The following is a 20240-nucleotide window of genomic DNA, read 5'->3' on the forward strand; positions in this document are numbered from 1 at the left end:
AACAGACTTAGAAAGAAAATTACTGTGGTAATAGTGTTCAAGATGCATGGGACAGCTGGAGGCCAAGAAGCAAACTAGAAAGCTGACTCACCAGTTTAGGCAAGACTCATTTGACCTCAATCAGCTTTTTTCTTTCCTTTTCCCAGAAGGCCCTGAATTAAAATCTAATCCAGATTTCTCTATAATCTTAGAAGGGCCAAAAACTTGCTGATGTTTGACTTTCTTTATCTCAAACTAGATTTCTATTACTGTCTATGTTAAACCAGCCTTATATTAAGAGACTAAAGAACAATTCATTTTCTTTTCATTCCAAAGAATCACCAAAGGGTTTATTCAATTTAATGTCATCATTATGCATTGCTTGACAACTTAGCAAATACAGAAATAAAATCCATTCTTGGAGCACTTTGCTATAGGAGATTATTGCCTCTTATGCCAAATGCATGAGAACCTACATAGTGGAATTTTAGTTAAGGGCATATATGTATAGGCATAATGTAAAATTCAGCAATTTTCTTGCAAATTCATTTTGTGGAGACAACTCAATTCAATCAACATTTATTTAACTTCTTTTTAAGCAATGATAAAGATGAATATTATCCAGGTTCTGTCATTAAGGGACTTTGACTATATTAAATGGAGTAGGAAAGAGTAGGTAATCATACAGCATAGAAATAATCCTATCACCTGGCAATATCAGGTGAGTTCCATATGGAGATAAACAGAGTTATGTAAGCTTAACAGAATTATTAGTATCTGATCTCAAGGGTGAAAGTGTTTATGAAATACAGAAAGGTTTAAGAAGAAAATACCTTTAGAATGGCCTTTGAAGAACAGATACCAGTACACTAATATTTCAGAATTTGGAAGTGGGAGAATAAGTTTCAAGAAAGACAGACAATGGCAGGAGAAACTGTAGCCCATTTTGAAGAATAGCAAGTTCTCCAAATTGGCTGGCTGATGGAGTATGCAAAAGGAAGGATAAAAAACGTAAATACAAAGAAGTAATATAGGATCAAATTGCTCAGGACTTCAGATATTATGTACTAAGGTTGATGATCTGCTGAAAAGAGAAATATTGAGATTTTGAGTAGAGTTGTGCTACTGAAAGATGAGTTTTAGAATGACTAACCTGGGCAGAGTAGTGTAAGAGGCACAGGGCCAGTTAAACCACTGATGCAATCTTCAAGCTGTGAGTTCATTAGGGTTGGGAGTGTAGCTACAGCCATAGACATAGGGAAGAGATGGGAAAGATGAGAAGTGCGCAGGAAAGAGACACTTCAGAGTTAACAGCTATAGGATTTAGCATCTAGTAAAATAGAGAAAGTGGGGAAGAGAGAATGACTTCCGCGTGGCTTGGTTTTCTATCTGGACACTATTAGTGAACATTAGGTTGCGGAGATTGGTGGACTAGGAAGCAGTCGATACAAGGTGAAGGATAAACCCGTAGAAGTAGATGAAATTTCTGATGAAAGAAAAAAATGCTGAGGGTAGAAGTCCAGATGAGAGTATGAAAGAAATCACTGAGGGAGGAAAGAAAGCAATTTTTTGTAAGAAAAATATGCATTGTACAGGGTCCTGGAAGCCAATGGGGAGCTGAGGAACGGTCATGCACTTTGGCAATTAGAAGATTCCTGGTGGTCTTGGAGAGAACAGTTCTCGTAGGCTGGTTGTACCTATAATGCGGACTGCAAAGAATGAAGTTAATGAGGACTAGATGGCAAGAAATTAAGTGTTATTCAATTTAGACTATCCTTTAAATAATTTTAGTAGTTAAGGAAACAAAAAAAAGAGCATGACAGCCTAAGGTCCAGAGCAAACTTGTATTTCCTCTTTTTGAAAGTTTTGAGCTATGATTCTCCAAGTGAAATAATTCATTTTGCTATTTCACTTTATCTCTTCACATGCTGACTGACAAAGTACACTCTAAAAGGGCTTGTGAAATAGATGGGGTCATTAGCCTTGCCTCTAATGAGAAACTACAGTATTTTTGCTGTAATGATAAGTCAGCATGTGAATACTTAGCATATGGAAAAGCCCTTAGATAGTCACCCGCTTCCACTGCTCATTATCTTATGTTTGGGGTTATTTTCTTGGCAGAAAATACCATTTGGCTATGAATCTGTTATCATTAGGAGAGGAATAAAGATTTTTAACAGAATACATATTCTCCTTCTGGAAAAATTATAATTGCTCCATGTTAACATTCCCTGTCCCAGCTCTGATTTCCTCCTACATATATCCTTCTGCTCCTTTACGATTAAAGGCTTTTTCTACTGGTCAGTTAAGCTCTTCCTGCATTATGAAAATACAAGCATTCTGTGTGAAAATGGTGTTCCATGTCACCAGCCAACACTTACAAAGAAGGCCTGCAGTTGCTGAAACAGCTCAGCTGGCGACTCCACTGTATGCTTTGTTCCTCAGCAGCATGCAACCAAATATCGTTTAGAGGGCAAGACAGGCATACCTGAGCACAACTGCACACAAGCATTCAATTTCTAGTTCTGGAACAAACACCCATTCATTAGTCCCAAATAAAACTCTTTTTACTGCCCAAAGCCAACCAAATAATGTGGTTGTATTGATCAGACCAGAAATTTCTCCCTCTGGGTTGTAAAGTTCAGAAAACCTTTTCAGTGAAGAGCCACACAGTAAATCTTTTAAGGCTTTGCAGACTATACAGTCTCTGTTTCAACTACTCAACTCTACTGTTGTAGTGCAAAAGCAACGGTAGAAAATGACTAATTGTGTCTTTATTTCAATAAAGCTTTATTTACGAAATGGGTAGCAGACTGGGTAGTAGGCCTCACTAGCTCTAGTTTGCCAATTCCTGCTCCAGAAAAGGCCTGGAGTGAGATATGCCATTTAACCCTTTATGAGGACCCAGAATGGAAAACCCAAATACATCACTGAAAAAATGCTGCTTTCTCAGTTGATATCAGGTTAGTTCTGGTATCTGGGTCACAGACATCTGCACTCCATCTCAAGAATTCCTCCATGCCACACTCAACACCCCCACCGGTGTTTTGCCTGTGCCATGACACACAGTGGTCTCACTGCTCTGTCCGACTCTCAGCCCACATACTTAACAACTCTATTTAGCCTCATCCTACTGGTTCCCAACCTTCAGCTCTCTAGGTTATGACTGGTAGCATTTGCCCATATCTCCAAACACCATGACCACAGGAAAAGTGAATTTCATATTAGGGCCTCAAAGAATCAACTAGAAAAAAAGTGTACACACTTAAATGATATATTTTCCCTTCCCAGTCACCATGTATTTTTCTCTTCTATTCTCTTCTCAGATGCTCAAGGGTGGAACTGCTACACCAGCCCCAAAGTGTCTTCAGTACTGGTCTGTAGCACACCACTCTGTTTTCCTTCTTAGCCTGAAATTTCAGTCTGTATATTCACAATATATATAAAGAAAACAGACTGTAAATTTTTGGGTCAGTTACTACCATGCAAGTTAAAGCATGTTACCTTGGAGCGGTAGTTTCCTAGCTGGGCTTCAGAGAATCTTTAGACCTGCTGAGATAATCATTTCCCACCTCATGGTGAAAATTTAAATAGTCTTAGGAATATGTGTTTTTTAGCTGTTTTCCATATTGAGGATTTAATTAATATTTTTAAAGTTTTCTACTGTTTTGGAAAAAGTTGGAAAAGCATTTCCTTTTATTTAAAATGAAACAGTTTCAATGAAGTGATTTGTTGAAGAGCACGTAGTTGTTTATTGCAGAATCAAGAGTAAAATATGTCTCTACCTTCTCTTTTTTTCTGTTTGTTTTCTACTGCACTGTTTTGCTCTGCTTCACCTTAGCATAATATCCATGTTAGCCAATCTCAGGCTATATTGTGAACCTTTCATAGAAGCATAATCATCATTAGATGTGAAGAAACTGCTTGCCTGTTGCTGTTTAAATCTTTGCAGGTTTAATTTTCTATTTGGTTTTGCTGGTACATGAAAGCATTTTTTTTCCTGTAATATAACTGTATCCAACAAGCTTACCAAATGCATTTATTAATTCTAATAAGTGTCTGTAGATTCTTTTGGATTTTTCTACATATACGATCATGTTTTCTACAAGTTACACCATTTTCTTATCAATGTTATGCCTTTTGCTTCTTTTCTTTCCTTATTCACCAGACATGATCTTCAAGACAGTATTGAATAAAAGGTGGTGATACTAAGCATCCTTGTCTCTGTTTCGATCTTAGGAAGAAACGGTTTGATATTTTTCCATTAGCTATAATGTGAACTACAAGTTTTTGTAGATACTCTTTGTCAGATTAAGAAACTTATAATGTTCCTAATTTGATGACAGTTTTAGTCATAAATAAGTTTTGAGTTTTAATAAATGCTTTTCTGTAACAAATGCTTATTAGTTGTTTGGGTTTTTTTTCATTTACTTTATTCTACCTCACACCATTTATAAAAATACAGTGTAACTGCAGAGGATCAAATAACTCTTTATGAAATATAAAACTGCAAGACTAATAGCAAAAAATTTAGGAATGTACCTGTATCTTCGGATCTCTTAAAATAATTTCTTAAGCAAAATAAAAAGCTATCAGGGGGAAGTAAACAAATTAGATTACATTAAAATTGAGATTTTTCTCTTCAGTCAAAGACACCATAGATAAAACTAATGCATAGGAGACAGACTGAGAGAAGCGATCTGCAAAATCCAAAACTTACAAGGCATTATTATCTAGGATGTCTGGGACATGGCTGATAATCAGGCGACAAAAGTGAAAAAGCACAACAGAAAGGAATTAGAGAATATGAATTGTTAATTCACAGATAGGAAACCAAATGTCTCGCAAGAGTAGAGAGATGCTGAAGTTCATTATCACCCAGAGACCTGCTACTCAAATAACCATGAGATAGTACTTCACTTATGTCATCAGTGGTTTAGCTAACAGCAATGCCTGTAAGAATCCACTAGAGAGAAGCCCTCTTAGGCTGCTGCTAAGAGAGTAAACGTGTATAGTCTTTGGAAGGAGCAAGCTGGAAGTCCTTGGGAATTTTCTCACAAGTTCATAAGGGAAAAATACATTGCGTTTACAGTTACAGGGAGTTGAAGTCAACAAGAGTGAACATTAAGAGAGAGGATAAATAAAGTGTGGTTGATACAAGGAATGTCTATGCACCAGTAGATTTACACTGAACGAGGCTCAGAAGCATAATGTTGAATGAAAAAAGTAAGAAATCAAATAAAACGTTTAGCACAATACCATTTCTGAAAATAACAAGAACACACATGGAAAATAAGGCTGTATTTTTGAAGGATACACAGATATCTAAATAATCATACGTAAGGACAAACCATATATTAACACATGTAATTAATCTGGGAAAAGAAACAAGATCTTGGGGGAAATAGTGGAATAAAACATCTTGCACAAACCAGTGATGATGTGGTTCTAAAAACTGTGGAAAATGATCAATTCTGTGCATTTAAATCTTTTAAAAAATACGTGATGTCACTTACAAAATTATATACGTATGTATGTTCCTGTGCATGTGGATACTTACACAGAGAGGCACATATACATACATATTATATGGCTGGAAGTGTTTACTCCAAATATCAATATTGATCTTATCTGGTTATGAAAATTTAATTTTCCTCTTCACACTTTTCCATATTTTCCAAATCTTCCTCAATAAATATTCAGAATAAAAAGAATACTCTATACATATCTTAATTAAATGGACACATTCCCCAAAGGAAATGCAAGTTTAAGCAATTTATTTTAAAAAGTTTTTAAAAATGGAGTCAGATATATCTCTTCTCTAAGGTTGGTAATACCTATTACAATATTCCTTGAGTAAAAAATCCTTGCAAATTTAGGACCTGGTGTAATATCTCATTCTTAGAGTTTCAGGGTTATTGCTGATTAAAGTAATCATTTGCAAAGTCCAGAGTTTCCACAGAATGTTTATTTTGACAACACTCTAGGTGTTATTAGCTCTCTGGGGTATGACCTGTGTTGGCTAGCAATAAGGGGAAAAGGCTTGTTTGGAGTAACATTACCCTTTTCATTGTTAATACCTATTGTTTCCTCAGCCATTTGCAGATGAACTCCCCGGATACCACAAACTCTGTTTGAAGGTGAGTGGCATGACGATTTCATTTGTAAACTTAATATTTCATAACTGTAGATCATGTTCCCAACAAACTTACCCTTTTAACCATGAAAATAAATAACTCAGATTATAGCCATTTCTTTGTCTTTCTCTTAAAATAAGAAATAACCACTTTACTTAAATCTCAAAAGAACTAGTTTCACGCTTCAAAGAAATGTCCCTCCGGAGAACTAACTACCCTGTTGAGATTAAGTTTTTCTGAGTTAAACTACGTTTAAAAGTAAAGCAAACATACCCTTTAGCCAAAAGATCAGTCATGTGCCTGAGCAACCCAGCCTGTCCTAGCAATGGTAAATAACATTTCTTGAGCCTCTGGGGCATGCACAGAAGAAAAAAATTAGAAATAAGAGATTCAAGAAACTTACTAGAAGATGGAAAGGAAGACCCTGCAGTTGAGGGCAAACGAGAGCATTCTCTGAACCTGTGAGGTAAGATCAGGCTGAACAGCCTGTGGACAAATCATTCATACAGGGCAAGTATGTCAGAAGATGACAGATCAGAAACAGATGGACTTCACTCTATACTAGAATTCTCTAAATGCTCGCAAGCCATCTTCAATGGTTCAATGGGATCGCTGATTTTTAGAATTCAGGAAGGGATGGCAATTACGAGAACTGCAGAATTGCTGCTCTTCTACCACGGCACTGCAGTGGAAGATTTTCCCTGTCTTCCTCTATTCACTAGACATTCTTCTGTACATGTTTGTATGAGAATTGTATGGTAGTGGGTAAAAAGCCCACATGAAATATTAGATATCTCCAAAATGCAAAGAGACGTTGGAAATTAATAAATAAGGAAATTAAATTGAAATTAATAAATAAAGAAATTAAATTGTTGGAAATTAATACATAAGGATATTACACGCTGGGCCATAGTCATAAAAACTTAGAGAAATAATTATCTTTATTTAAATGAAAATTATCCTTTTCATATAAAACAACTTTGCTCATAACAATGTTACAAAAAGAGAAGCTACCAATTAGATCTTTTATTAGCATCTCAAATAAGAAGTGTGGATGTTATCATCTTAATGTTTAGCATTTTCCAAGTTGCCTGAGAACAGTTACAGCTGAAGAATTAATCAGAAGATTTTATAAGGGTTCTGTTCTTGCAGTTTTTTGATGATAACTAAAATAAAACCCACCTGTATTTTTCAAGCTTTTGGAAGTTAAAAGCGATAGGGTCTGTTAAGAACGGAGAACTGATAATCTCTTATAATTTGACTTCTCCCAATCATTTACATGTTGATTCCACAAAATACTTTAAGAATTTATTTTCTCTATAATTGAAGGGATTATTCTGGAAAATATCTCTCTCTTCAAAATCTAAGTAAATAAACAGCAACAACACACACAAAAAAAATCCTCTGTTCAGGTTTCCTATATGTGAAGATCCCAGTTTGGGGGTGGGAGTGGGGTAGTGGTCTGTCTAGTGGTTAGCTAGGGAAACCTCACTGTTTAGGACTCTCAGCTCCTGCCCTGAAGCCAGTTAAAAAATATCCCATCTGGAGCTTGGGTCAGGATTCACCTTACTCCATCTGATCACAGTCTACAATCTGTCTGGACACGCTTGTCCCAACGTCCTCTGGTTCTGTGCTGCTGAGGAAAACCAGGAGAGGTGAATTACTTACCAGTGGACTCAAATCAGCAGGCAAGTGCAGTGATCTTTAAAGGAGCTTCTTATTTTTATAACTGAAATACCCTAGGGCCATAGCGGTTTATCTATGAGTTGGATTTTTAAAAGTTTGGACAAAAAGCATGGCAAGCACCTTCAGTTTCCATCTCCCCTCCCCAGACAGTGATAGTGGGCTCTATTTCTTTGTATCTCACTCAAAGCTTATCAACAAACAATGGATACTCAAATGTGCGTGCATTCCATTTTAAATCGAATGGCATATTCAGTCACATGTCAATGGATTACTGGCTTCTATTCTAGCATTTCTCTCTGAGCTTGTAGGGGAGTTCAAAAAGCTTACTGATTTGCTAAGAAATGCTCTAATTTCTGAGCAAAATGGAGAAACAATCCTTATATCTGATCTCAAACTTTTGCTTTAATGAAGATTTACAAAATGGTGATCCCCATTAATTTTTTTATTAAAGTATCCTTTCACCACAACTAAGAAACACGAAGGGACTGCATTAAAATGCAATCAGAAACACCCTCTGAGACATCTGAGGGATCCATATTTCAGTAGGCCAACTTGTCAATGTTATTGATATTTTAAATTTCTTATCATTTGAGCCCTCTTACTGCTAAGAATACACCTGTATATGGATATACTATGAAAATATGTTAAAATATAATACAAACATATTTATTGCAGTATGTTGTATACTAGATGTCTATAATTAGAATGGTTAAACCCAATATAATACATCCATATAGTATAAAACGATGCAGCCATAAAAAGAATGAAGTAGATATGAATCTATTAACATGAAGGATGTCCAAAGAACATTATGAAGTGGAAAAAGCAAAATACAGGCATGCATCATATGTCCTCTCGTTTGTGTATGTGTTAAAAGAACATGCCTCCATGGAAGGTGAAGCATGGAAGAATGTTGCCTCCACTGGCTGCCTACAAAAAGAGAAAGCAGTGGTTATGTGTAGATAGATGGTCTGGTTACAGGTAAAAGAGAACTTAGGCCATGTATTTTTCTTTCTGTTCTGTTTAAAGTTTTCAAATGCAGGCTTGTATTTTTCATATTTGCATATTAAGAATGTCAACAGACATTTTCAAGTTGGTTTATTATAAACCATCTTAATTTTCTTCTTCACGCATTTCTATATATTTTACAACACAATGAATGTCATCAAATAAACAAGTAGACAAACTAAATAAATTACAAGTGTCTTAAAAATAAATCTGAGTCTCAGTAGGTCTAGTTTTTTCTTTCAGTCAACTATTGTAACAAACAAGAGATAAACCAGTTATGCTACAAACTATCACTCTTGCTATAACAATGGATGACAATTAAACAGATGAGTACATTTCTGAAGTCTGTGAAATACCCTTAATCTTGGCAGAAATGTTAAGAATAGTATTACAGAAGTAGCTGTAATTACGGACTCAAATTACATTATTCAAATTTCTAAACTATTTCCTTGCCTCAATCAAGTCAATAGTATTTACTCATTATATTCTATGCTGGCCCTCATTCTTCTTAATGTTGAAATGAACAAAACAGACAGAAAAGATCACCCACCACGGTGTTTACATTCTAGTGAAGAAGGAGAAAAGAAAGAGCAGGTATTTATTGAAACTTAATAAGTTATGTTAAAAGAGGAGATGTATAACAGAAAAATAAAGCCATGAAGCGGGGTAGGAAACATGGGTGGTAATTGCAGCTTCAGATAAGATGGTCAGAGGTCTGATTTTCTTTGCAAAATGAAAAGTAACTAAAGCTGTATTTCTGAATCACTTTGAATATGGAAAACCTCATTTGACATCAAAACATATCTTTGATCGTCTCATGATTCTTGCTGTAATTTGACAAGCCCCTAATTTTGAAAAATGCATGTGACTAATACTTCAATATGTAACACTCAAGTGAATTTGGAAAGCTAATATTTATGCCCAGGATTGTTCTAAGCACTTTACATGAACTTTTTTTACTCAAGCCTAGCAAAAGCCTTATGAAGCAAAAAGTATTATTCCTATTTTATAGTAAGGAAATTGAGAGAAATTAAGTTATTGGCATTTCACTTCTCTAAATGAAAGCCACCATAATAATTACAGCAGCATTTTCTGTATATACTTAACCATGTTGCCTGTATTGTTAGAGACAAACTGATCAAAATAGCAATACTGGGGGGCATAGAGAGTTTGGCAAATTCCTTTAAACTGCTCACAGATCCTCAAGTCTCCACAGCACACAGTGGGGAACCACCAGCCAAGGCTTCCTCTGGCCTTCAGCCACATCTGGATAAACCCTTGCATGGCCTAGGTCGTGCAGTTCCACACATCCAGATGTTGTAGTAACGCAATCCTTAGTGTTACTAGAAATTCAGTGAAGGCATGTGCCTCAGCCGAGCGTGAAGAACCCTGGATTCTTACCACATGAAGCATGTGGCCTCATGTAGCATTTCCTTACCCCTGAGTTTCTTCATCCAATAAAATAAGGTAGTTTAACTTGAAAGATGCATTGCAGCTCTAACTTCAATGACTGTACAGATAGATAGCTGGGCAATGAATTCTTTCTTCAGCAGTTTTCCAGGAAGCCAGGAAACTAAATAGTGCTTCCAGAATGGTCCAGACTCCTTCCCCAGTCTCAGAAAAGTATGAAAAACTGCAATGTACTTGAAGGAACTGTCCACACAAAATGAACGGTTGTTTTGAAAAAAATAAAATTATGTAAGAATTCCCATTTTGGAATGAAATGGGATACAAATGTATACTACATACCTTGTCTTGTAGCCTATCACCACGCATTCAGAGAAACTTTCTGGTACTGAGGATTTTAACTATGGGAATATCCATCCTAAAAATCTTTAGGTATAGGATTTGTGTTCATGAGCATGTGAATTTACAGGTATTAAATTGCCTTAAGGAAGGCAGGAGGATGTAGATGTTTGCTCCGATCATATTAAGAGTCGTAATATGATCTTGTAAAGTTTTACTCCCAACAAATGTTTGATATGTGTCATCATCTCTCTTCAGGGCCCAGACGCTCTCAAGGCATGGCCAGGCTCCCCATCCTGTATTTCGTCCTGCTGAGTGGTCTGCCTGACAAGAGCCAAGCCTGTTTCTGTGATCACTACCCATGGACTCCGTGGTCCAGCTGCTCAACAACCTGCAGTTCTGGAACCCAGAGCAGACAGAGGTGGGTGTGAGCTATGTAGGTTTTCTTCGGGCTCTGAGACACTTGTGACAACAAGAGTTGGCAACATCAAGTGTGCCACACTGAACAATGGGAAAACAGTGTATCTCAAAGTGAGAACGCATTAATTTGGATGGGATCTGAGGTTTATTCACATGAGGTTGAAGTGGAGTCTACTTTTATTCTCTCCATAAAATTGAAGAGTTTCAAGAAATTTAAGAATGTGCAGTATTTTTAGTTGACTAACTTACAGTTGCTACTCCAGCTTTTTTTTTTCAGTCAGCCTATAACTTTTCTTGCCAACAGTTAGTGAGTTAATTATAGAGAATTTTCTACTTATTAAAGTGAGTCTAACAGGACCTCAATTGAGCAGCACCACCAGCTATTAGCTTGTTCGTTGGCAGTTACAAGAAGGCAAGAAAACTGTGTTTACTTGATAGCATTTAATAATTCAGTCTTTTCATCAATCCAGCCTACCCCACTGTTCCTTTAAATCTGGTAGATGTTCCACTTCCTTGGAGAGAAAGGCATATATTTAACATTTTTTAACTATTACAGCATTTTTCAGAGAGTGATTTTAGAAAACTATTTTTCATATGTAGTGTGTCTCGTTAAAATCACCAATTGATTTCCCTGGTAAACCATCCACTAAGTATGTAAAACAGGTTTGTTTATAATGCTCTCCACTCGAGTCCCTCAGCAGCTGTCTACTGACCACCAAATAAAGCACAACAATATATTCAGTCCCTCTCAACCACGCATTTCTCAGACCCATCCCACCAGCGATCCTTGGACACGTTACACTCCTCCGCCTAGTCTAATCTTTACAAATGCCGTTCCCTCTGTGTGCTGTTCCCTTTGCTGCCTGGAAAATTCACATGAATTTTTGAAAAAGCATTTCTCACGCCATTTTCTCTTTGACTCTCTGGCCCACAGCACTCTGATTCTAACCCGGCCATTGCACTTACCACATTGGGTTGTTATTTTTAAAGCAGCTTGCAGGATCTGTCTTGTCTCTTTTCTTTCCCATCCAGTCCCTTCCCAGAATTCCATCGGGGCTAGCTTCATGGCTGTGTGACCCGTGCAGCGGCACAGGACCCCACTCAGAAGGGCTCCGTGCTTGGCCTAATGCTCTGCCATCACTGCCTTGAAATTATTAGTAATTTTTGAACATGAGGTCCCTTATTTTCATTTTGCACTAGGCCCTACAAATTATATACCTGGTCCTGAGTTCCAATAAGTGGTTAAGAACTGCACAGAGCCAAACTGCATGATTTTCCATGAAAACCTTCTTTGCTTTTATTCATTGTAGCTAATGTTCAATGACGTTTTTCTTATAGGACTGGGGCTATAATGAATACACTCATTCTAAGCAGCTTTTTCCTCACTGTTACAGACAAACAGTAGTAGACCAGTACTATCTGGATAACTTCTGTGACCAGCTTTGCACCAAGCAGGAGACCAGGCAATGTAACTGGCAAAGCTGCCCTATCAACTGCCTCCTAGGGGATTACGGACCATGGTCAGACTGTGACCCTTGTGTTGAAAGACAGGTAGGTGCTTATGACACATGGGCATAATCAGGAAATCTGAATCACGAAAAATGCTCAGCTTAACTGACAGGCTCAACAATCACTGAAATTAACTGTCCCAGCTTCCATGGAAGGAAAATTCCATTTAGCAATCATTGTTGGGGGATTGGGAGAGCCCATTTTACTTGTTTGATTTACTTTGTTTCATATGAACACCAGAAGGAAATTCTGTCCCCAATATTGTTATTCTACCCACTCCACTCTGAATTCTACTGCCTGTGCCCTCTGAGAGCTCAGAGAGCAAAAGCAGGTGCTAGAAAATGGGGAAGCAAGTCCACGGCTTAAAATTAGATAGGATGAGTGTCATTAATCAAAAGCCTGAGTCTGTCCTTCCTCTAAGTTTCCTCTCCTCGTGGGAAAGTCTCTCAGTTTGTTTACTGTTCCCAGTTGCAATATTTACCCACCTTGAGCTCATTCCTGTAAAGGCATTGGCCTGTGTGAGCTTCTGCCAGAGCCAGTGATGAGCATTCACACATTAGGGAAGGAAAAGGGACTCCTTCGTGGAGTACCCACTCTGGTGGAAACTCTTCTAGGCCTCTTACATCCATCACCTCATTCAGACTTCATATCAGATTGTGTGTTTCTGCTCATTTTACAGATGAGGAAGTTACAGCTCATTAGGGGTTAAGTACTTTTCTCAAGAATATGCCACTAAGGAATAAAGAAACTTCATTTTGAACCCAAATTTTTCTGATTTCAAAGACACTGGTCTTTAATCCTGTCACATTTGTATCCTTTCCGACTCTCTGCTTTACTATTTACCATTTAAATCTTTTAAAGTGTGGAGAACGTGTCAACCTTGGTCTCCATGGTGACTTTCTTATACAAAAGAACCCTAAATCCTTTCATTTGTCACTTCACACCACCTCTGACATATAGAAGGGCTATCGCCACCTCCTGGAAGATTTCCTGCACTCAGGACACTCTCAGTAAATATTTGTGCATTTTATTTTCATTTAATTCATACAATTTCAGAGTTAGAAGTCTCAGAAATCTTTTGCCCTGCCTCCCCATTTTACAGTTTGGAAAATTGAGGCTCATAGAGAGGATGACTTCCCTAAGGACACACAATAATTAAATTAGAATAACCATTACATAATTTAAGAAACAACACTATAGGAGAAGTCATTCCTGCGATTGAGAAGTTGCAGGTTTCTTAGATACATTTTGGCTCTGACCCTGCCTTAGTTACTCACCTTTCTCTTCTGCCCCTTCAGTTTAAGGTTAGGTCCATCTTGCGCCCCAGTCAGTTTGGAGGACAACCATGTACTGAACCTCTGGTGACCTTTCAGCCATGCATTCCATCTAAGCTCTGCAAAATTGAAGAGGTTGACTGCAAGAATAAATTCCGCTGTGACAGTGGTAATGTACTTTTATAAAATGTTCAGTGCCCACTAAGAATGACTTGACTAAATGAAGTCATTCCAGTTGACTACCAGTGAAAGCCATGGTAGAGAAGCCCCACCATATTTTCAGCATAGGGAGACAGCGGTGTTATGCTACCAATTGCCCAGCTATTCATGTGTGAAATTACAGCTTTAAAGCTATAATCTTCTTGACCGCTTACCTGATTCATTTGCTCATCAAGTACTGCTGCCCAGGGCCCTACACTGTTATAAAGCAGCAGAGAGAGGAGGAGGAAGTAAGGGGGAGTAGGCAGATACTTTTAAAAATAGCTATTAATAAGCACAAAGCTACAGCCAGAATAAGCAATTGAAAAGGAGTGACAGATAATGTCATTTATTAAGATAAGAATATTAACATTAAGATGTTATGTCAGGAGGATGACTAGAGATGACGTGACCATTTTTCTTGGTTGGTCCATTGAATGATTGCAACGGTTAATTCCAAAAGAGGAGATTAAAAATGATTTGAATAATAGTAACATTCCCTTCAAGTCCAGGACTCATTCAGATTCTGATAATTTTAAGTGAATTCTTATGTTTAAATTTCATAAGATTATGATCAAATCTTGAATATACTATTTCATCATACATATTCTCTTGCTAATTAATAGCTCTTCAACTATTGGTAGAGAAGCCCCACCATATTTTCAGCATAGGGAGACAGCGGTGTTATGCTACCAATTGCCCAGCTATTTTTGACAGTCTAACACCATTTTTGACAGTCTAAATCAGATTTCTGCAATTTTTGTCAGTAAAGATCCAGATGGTAAACATTTTAGGCGTTGCAGGCCATACAGTCTATGTTGCAACTACCCAACTCTGGTGTTGTAGCACCAAAGCTGCCATGGCCAGTGTACAAACAAATGAACATGACTGTGTTCCAAATTTTATTTACAAAAACAGATGACAGGTCAGTTTTAGCCCACTGGCTATCATTCACTGACCTCTTATCCCAATAGTCAATTTGAAGTTAAAATAAAATGAGAGTTCAGATGAATAAAATCCTTTTCATTTCTGTGTACTCTGGAATACACTGGAAAGGAAAGTATTTATAACTAGAGAGCAGAGTCAAATTCCATAGAAAATTGACCCCAGGCCTTAAATGTAATATTCTTCTCCTCCAACTTTTTGCTTCCTGCCTCCAGCTTTGCCAACCTTTCTGCAAGTCAGGTAGGAATGCTGGTGTCAGGATCTTCCCTTTGCACCCTCCCAAACCTGAATATGAGGGTGGGACATGGATAGGGTGATATATATCACACCTATGTGAATAAGGTCATTTCACAAGTTGACAAAAAATGGACTATGAGAAAAATCTTGATGGCAATAACTTAAGGCAATACAGACCTAAGCATTATATTCATGATATTAAGATTGATATTTAGAACTCAAGTGCAACTATTTGAAGCTTGAAGGACACATTTTTTAGACCAAACTACTAGAAAGAACTTCTTTATTCAAGATACATTAAATCTGTGACATTTATTGCAAAAGAGCTTTGTTTAGGCCAAAAGTACTCACAAGTTTGAGCCGGCTTTAGATACATGCATGAGTCACCAAATCGTAATTAGCGAATTCAGGAAAGTTAGGAAAGCCCTTAAGCACAGCTCTTCTTGAGTTCAACAATATGTTCACAACAAGTAACCAAAAAAAAACTATTGAAATGCATCTGCAGTGATTGGAAAGCAGCCACTACCCTGACCTCTCTTAGTGACACCTTTTCTGCTGTCCAGACCTTCCCAGGATAGAGCCACTAACTGGTTAATCCCTGGCACATATGTGCTGTGGCCTATTGGGTTGTTAAATATGCCACTGAAGATGATATACTACTGTGCACCCTAAAAACATCCATTAATGCCATTCTCTAAGGGTATGAACACTGGATGGATTGCTACTTGTCTGACTCAGGAAGGTGTTTGGCCCTCAATTAACACAGAACTGTCTATCCTAAAGAGAGTTTCTCTGTTCACTTTTCTCCCTCATAATTAACGTTCCCAGTCTTCTTATTAATATAAGATCAATATATTACATTAACATGTACATGGATCTTTGAGAATGACCCCTGAGGTTAATCCCCATGCACTATGCCAACTCCTTTCTTGAAGTCCTAATTTTAAGTATAAAGACTAGAGAGTATTCAGTTGATTATAAAAATAACATACCATTGGTAAAGATACCTCAAGACAAATGCTGGGCATAGAAGCCACAGGGCATAAATATGCAAAGAAGTAAAAAGCTAACCTTTTCAAACAATAAGGCTTCTCTCTCACTTACCAACTTTACATTTCTCTGTATGGCCCCGGAAGATGACTGGTTAGCCAGACACAGGTAAGATTCCTCAAGGGATCAACCTAAGACAGGCACAGTCGCAGGGGGGCCATCAGGTGAGAAATTGGGGATCAACAGAGGTGAGGCTTAGAACCTCACCCCCCCTGTTTTGAGAGTAATCTTCTGCATCCGTGGATGTTTTGTTGCCCATGTCTAGCTCTGATTAATACTTAGTCTATAGGCACACACCTGATCATCTACATTTGCTCTCTTACAGCACTAAACTATGTTTTCTACCTTTATCTTGCATCTACCCACCACTTCAGCATGTTATTAAAAATAATAATAATAATAATAATAAGGGAGAAATGTGGGATTCACATATAAATCAAGTATAAAAATCAAACGAACAATCATATTTGACCTGATTGTTTATAGTTCATGATGCGTGATCAAAACCGAAAGTTTCTGTGATATGACTGCCCTTGCACTGTTCACCATGTAAGAACTTATTCACCATGTAAGAACTTGTTCACCATGTAAGAACTTGTTTGTTATGCTTTAGAAGATTGGAGACTGTTGAGAATTAGGCTTGGGGTTGAGTAATGATTGTGCATTGAGTCCCCTATACAGAATTTTATTGTTGTTAACAACCATCTGATCAATAAATATGAGAGATGTCCTCAAAAAAAAAAAAACAATTTCTAAATGATTATGTAGCTCCATGTATAAATATATATGTGCATATGCTAGCTAATGCATACTGACTTCTGAAGATCTTGCACTACCCAAACTGCCTTTCACCTTCCCCATTCCTCCTTCAGTAGAGAATATAGTTATGGCTTACAAAATCTCTCCCCTTGTGCTTCCTATTCCATTGGGTTTCCATAGCCTGGAACCAATTCTCAGCTGTGTCCCATCACACCTATAACATTCCTACCACCCATTCCTAAACATCACTCAAGAGATGTCCTCTTACTTTGATATCTACCCTGGCTAATAGGTCATCTCCAGTATCTGTAGAAGCACCAAATGGGTAATATTTCTTATTTTCCAACATATTTGGAACACTGCTCACTAGGCTAATGACAATTGTACCCTACATGCATATCCCTTCTTCTATCTGAAAAAATGTTTTTTTTTAATGTAACCATATAAAAAATTAGCTTTTGCTCATATTTGTAGGTGCCAGATTCAAAACATTTTTAAAACATAATATTTACTCTTTTCTTTAGAAAACCATGTCTTTCAAACTAAATTACCCATTCTGTTCTGCCCTGATAAAAGCAAATGAAGAAAAATCTAGAGATGTGCTCTTTTTAAAAACAGAGCCCCTTTCAGGTTATATCTTGGGATTGACGTTCCCTCTACATTTTCAGTCCTATGTGATTATGGTACTTGTAACTATAAATCTTTGTAATAGTAGTCCAGATACAATGCAAGATTTTGGATAATCAAAAGAGAACTTAATTACTTTCATTACATTCTACCTTCTTAGTGAAGATTAAGTGAAGAATCAGAAAGGTGGAACTAAGTTCTTCTGGTGAAATCTGTTAAAAAAATTTAATTCAACAGAATATCTAATTTCCCTAGGCATTTCAGTCAGTCAACATAGTCAAATATAGCTGTAGTAAGATACTGATCATGACTTTAAATAGTTAACCAGATACTTGAGTTAAACATTTAATCACAGTGAGTGAGACCTGTACATAATGGTACAGATGCCAGCATCTCTGATTACAGGAAAGAGGCTGAGGGACAGGAGAGGAGCTGACATTGTACCTAAAGCATTTTAGTTTCTGTAATTTATAGGCACACACTGATTCCAAGGATACTTATGAAATTCAGCAAATTTGAAAAGGAAGCGAATTGTCTGAGTACATGGACTTTGTACTATTTTCTAAATTTATTCACTTAACCTGCTACATAATACTGTAGTACCTAGGCATTTGACTTATCAAAAAAGTAATCAGATATAGTAAATTATATGTAGTAAAACAATCTACAAATAGCAAATATATACAATAAAAAATCTAGTGATTATGTATAGTCAAATAATTTTATACAGTAGAATATACAGATAAGAAGTATGCAGTTTAATTTTGACAAATGCATATACCCTGTAAACAGCTCCCGAGTGAGACAGAAAAAATTTCCATAAACCCAAAACACAAATAAGTTCCTTATTTCCTCTTTATAGTTAAATCCCTTATTGTTCTTGATCATCAGATAATGGAATCATATGATGTGACTTATATGTCTGGCTTCTTTCACTCAACATTTCACTCAAAATTTTAGAGATTCAATGATATAATCAAGTGTACCCATGAATGTGCATCTTTATATGTGTGTGTGTGTGTGTGTGTGTGTGTGTGTGTGAAATTATAGTTTTTGTATAAAAACAGTGGCCTTGAGTCTGCTATCTTAGATCAAAACAATATTCTTAACCCAGTGTTCATTTTCTCCTACAGAACATGGTTTCTGCAGCAAGCTCACATCATGGGAATGGGGTTCTAGAATTACTTCTTTTTTTAATACAATCAGCCCAAATGGCAACTAAATGATTCTATGGGGACTCTTGTAATCTAAAAATATAAGGAAAAATATCAATTTATTATTCCATTTCTGTATTTCCTAAACCTTTACCAAAAATAATGAAAACTTCCCCTCAATTTTCTTTTGAAATTTAAAGCACTCATGTTTCAAATCGATCAGGGCTTTCTTAAACGATCGTTTGTTGTTAATGTTTGCTTTTCTGACTAGGGCGCTGCATTGCCAGCAAGTTAGAGTGCAATGGAGAAAATGACTGTGGAGACAACTCAGATGAAAGGAACTGTGGGAGAACAAAAGCAGTGTGTCCAAGGAAGTATATTCCCATCCCTAGTGTACAATTGATGGGTGCTGGGTATGTAACATATTTTTATTGTATCTCAGACTAATGGAAGCAGCAATGAAGCCATGAGACACCCAATCATCCACCTTCCTCATTAACCTCTTACTACCCCCACCTGCCCTGCCTCTGACACTTGGCTACTGCCATCAGGCAGCATGTGGCCATGATCCTCACTCCTAGAGAATAAAAGAACTTAGCATGTTCACATTTCATTCATACGAGGCAGTATTATGGGCCCTTCGTAAACATTGGTTTTAATTCTCATATATCCATCGAGTGGATCAGGGCAAACTAGTGGAAGGCCAGCCAAGTGGGGAGGTACCAGGGTGGATTCCTGGGGCTAGGTCTTGAATTGGTGAGTAACCAATCAGAAATGCAGTTTCTTATGTATGTTGGATGACTACAAGCTGATTTGCAGCTCTGTCTTAAGATTTTCTGATTAGAGTTGATTTCAGTGACAGTGCTTCAACATTATCTTCTTATCAATAAGGAGGAATAGCTTCCTTGTTTTCCTTTTCCTGGAAGAAAACCTCAGCCAAAAACTCCTACTGACAATGGAGAGAGTATCAGAAAAGTATGACTGTGAGTGTATTGAAAGTTAAAACACTAAAGGAGCAAAACTAGTGTTCAAGTTTGAGTGGCAAGCCCTGAGTCAATAATGGGACACAAAGCTAGATGGAAAGGAGTTGGGCACACATAGAAAAAGAGGGTGATAAAAAGCAATGGAGCAAAAAAGTAAGGAGTAAGAAGTGATGTGAACATGATTAAGGTGTCCAAAACTTCCTCTCACATGTACTATGAAATGCATGGATCAGTCAGTACAGTTTAAAGGCAGAAGGTCAGAACTGTATTACCATCTGGCCTCTTGCTCAACTTAAAAACTGGTGAACTGAGCCTCAGAAAGTTTCAGTAACCTGTCTAAGTCTACCAAGTAATAAATAGTGGAAACAGGATTAAAATTCAGACTTCAAAACATGGGTTACTTCCACCATTTCATTCTGACTCAGGACAGTATCCACCTTAGAAATGGGAACATACTGGAAGAAACCTTGGTGTACCATGCAACACTTCTCCCCATCTTTGAATAGTGCCCAGACATGCTAATGTTCC

At 37.2% G+C, this 20240-nt stretch overlaps 1 protein-coding gene across 3 annotated transcripts in view; it reads left to right on the plus strand.

Annotated features, from left to right (window-relative positions):
* The first annotated feature begins 5969 nt into the window (after positions 1 to 5969).
* C6 (complement C6) overlaps positions 5970 to 20240 on the plus strand; it is a 61236-nt gene continuing 46965 nt past the window's right edge. The window contains exons 1-6 of one of the 3 annotated variants that reach the window (XM_036910880.2): positions 7702 to 7808; positions 9347 to 9404; positions 10815 to 10977; positions 12371 to 12527; positions 13784 to 13928; positions 19001 to 19142. In XM_036910880.2, coding sequence (XP_036766775.2) covers positions 10835 to 10977; positions 12371 to 12527; positions 13784 to 13928; positions 19001 to 19142 — 587 coding nt within the window. In that variant the 5' untranslated portion in view covers positions 7702 to 7808; positions 9347 to 9404; positions 10815 to 10834. Of the gene's footprint in view, positions 6120 to 6428; positions 6578 to 7701; positions 7809 to 9346; positions 9405 to 10814; positions 10978 to 12370; positions 12528 to 13783; positions 13929 to 19000; positions 19143 to 20240 lie in introns of those variants that run through there. The other 2 variants (XM_036910878.2, XM_036910879.2) reach the window with 2 other exon arrangements.

The sequence above is a fragment of the Manis pentadactyla genome, chromosome 2 (genome assembly GCF_030020395.1).
Source record: "Manis pentadactyla isolate mManPen7 chromosome 2, mManPen7.hap1, whole genome shotgun sequence".
Lineage (NCBI taxonomy): Eukaryota > Metazoa > Chordata > Mammalia > Pholidota > Manidae > Manis > Manis pentadactyla.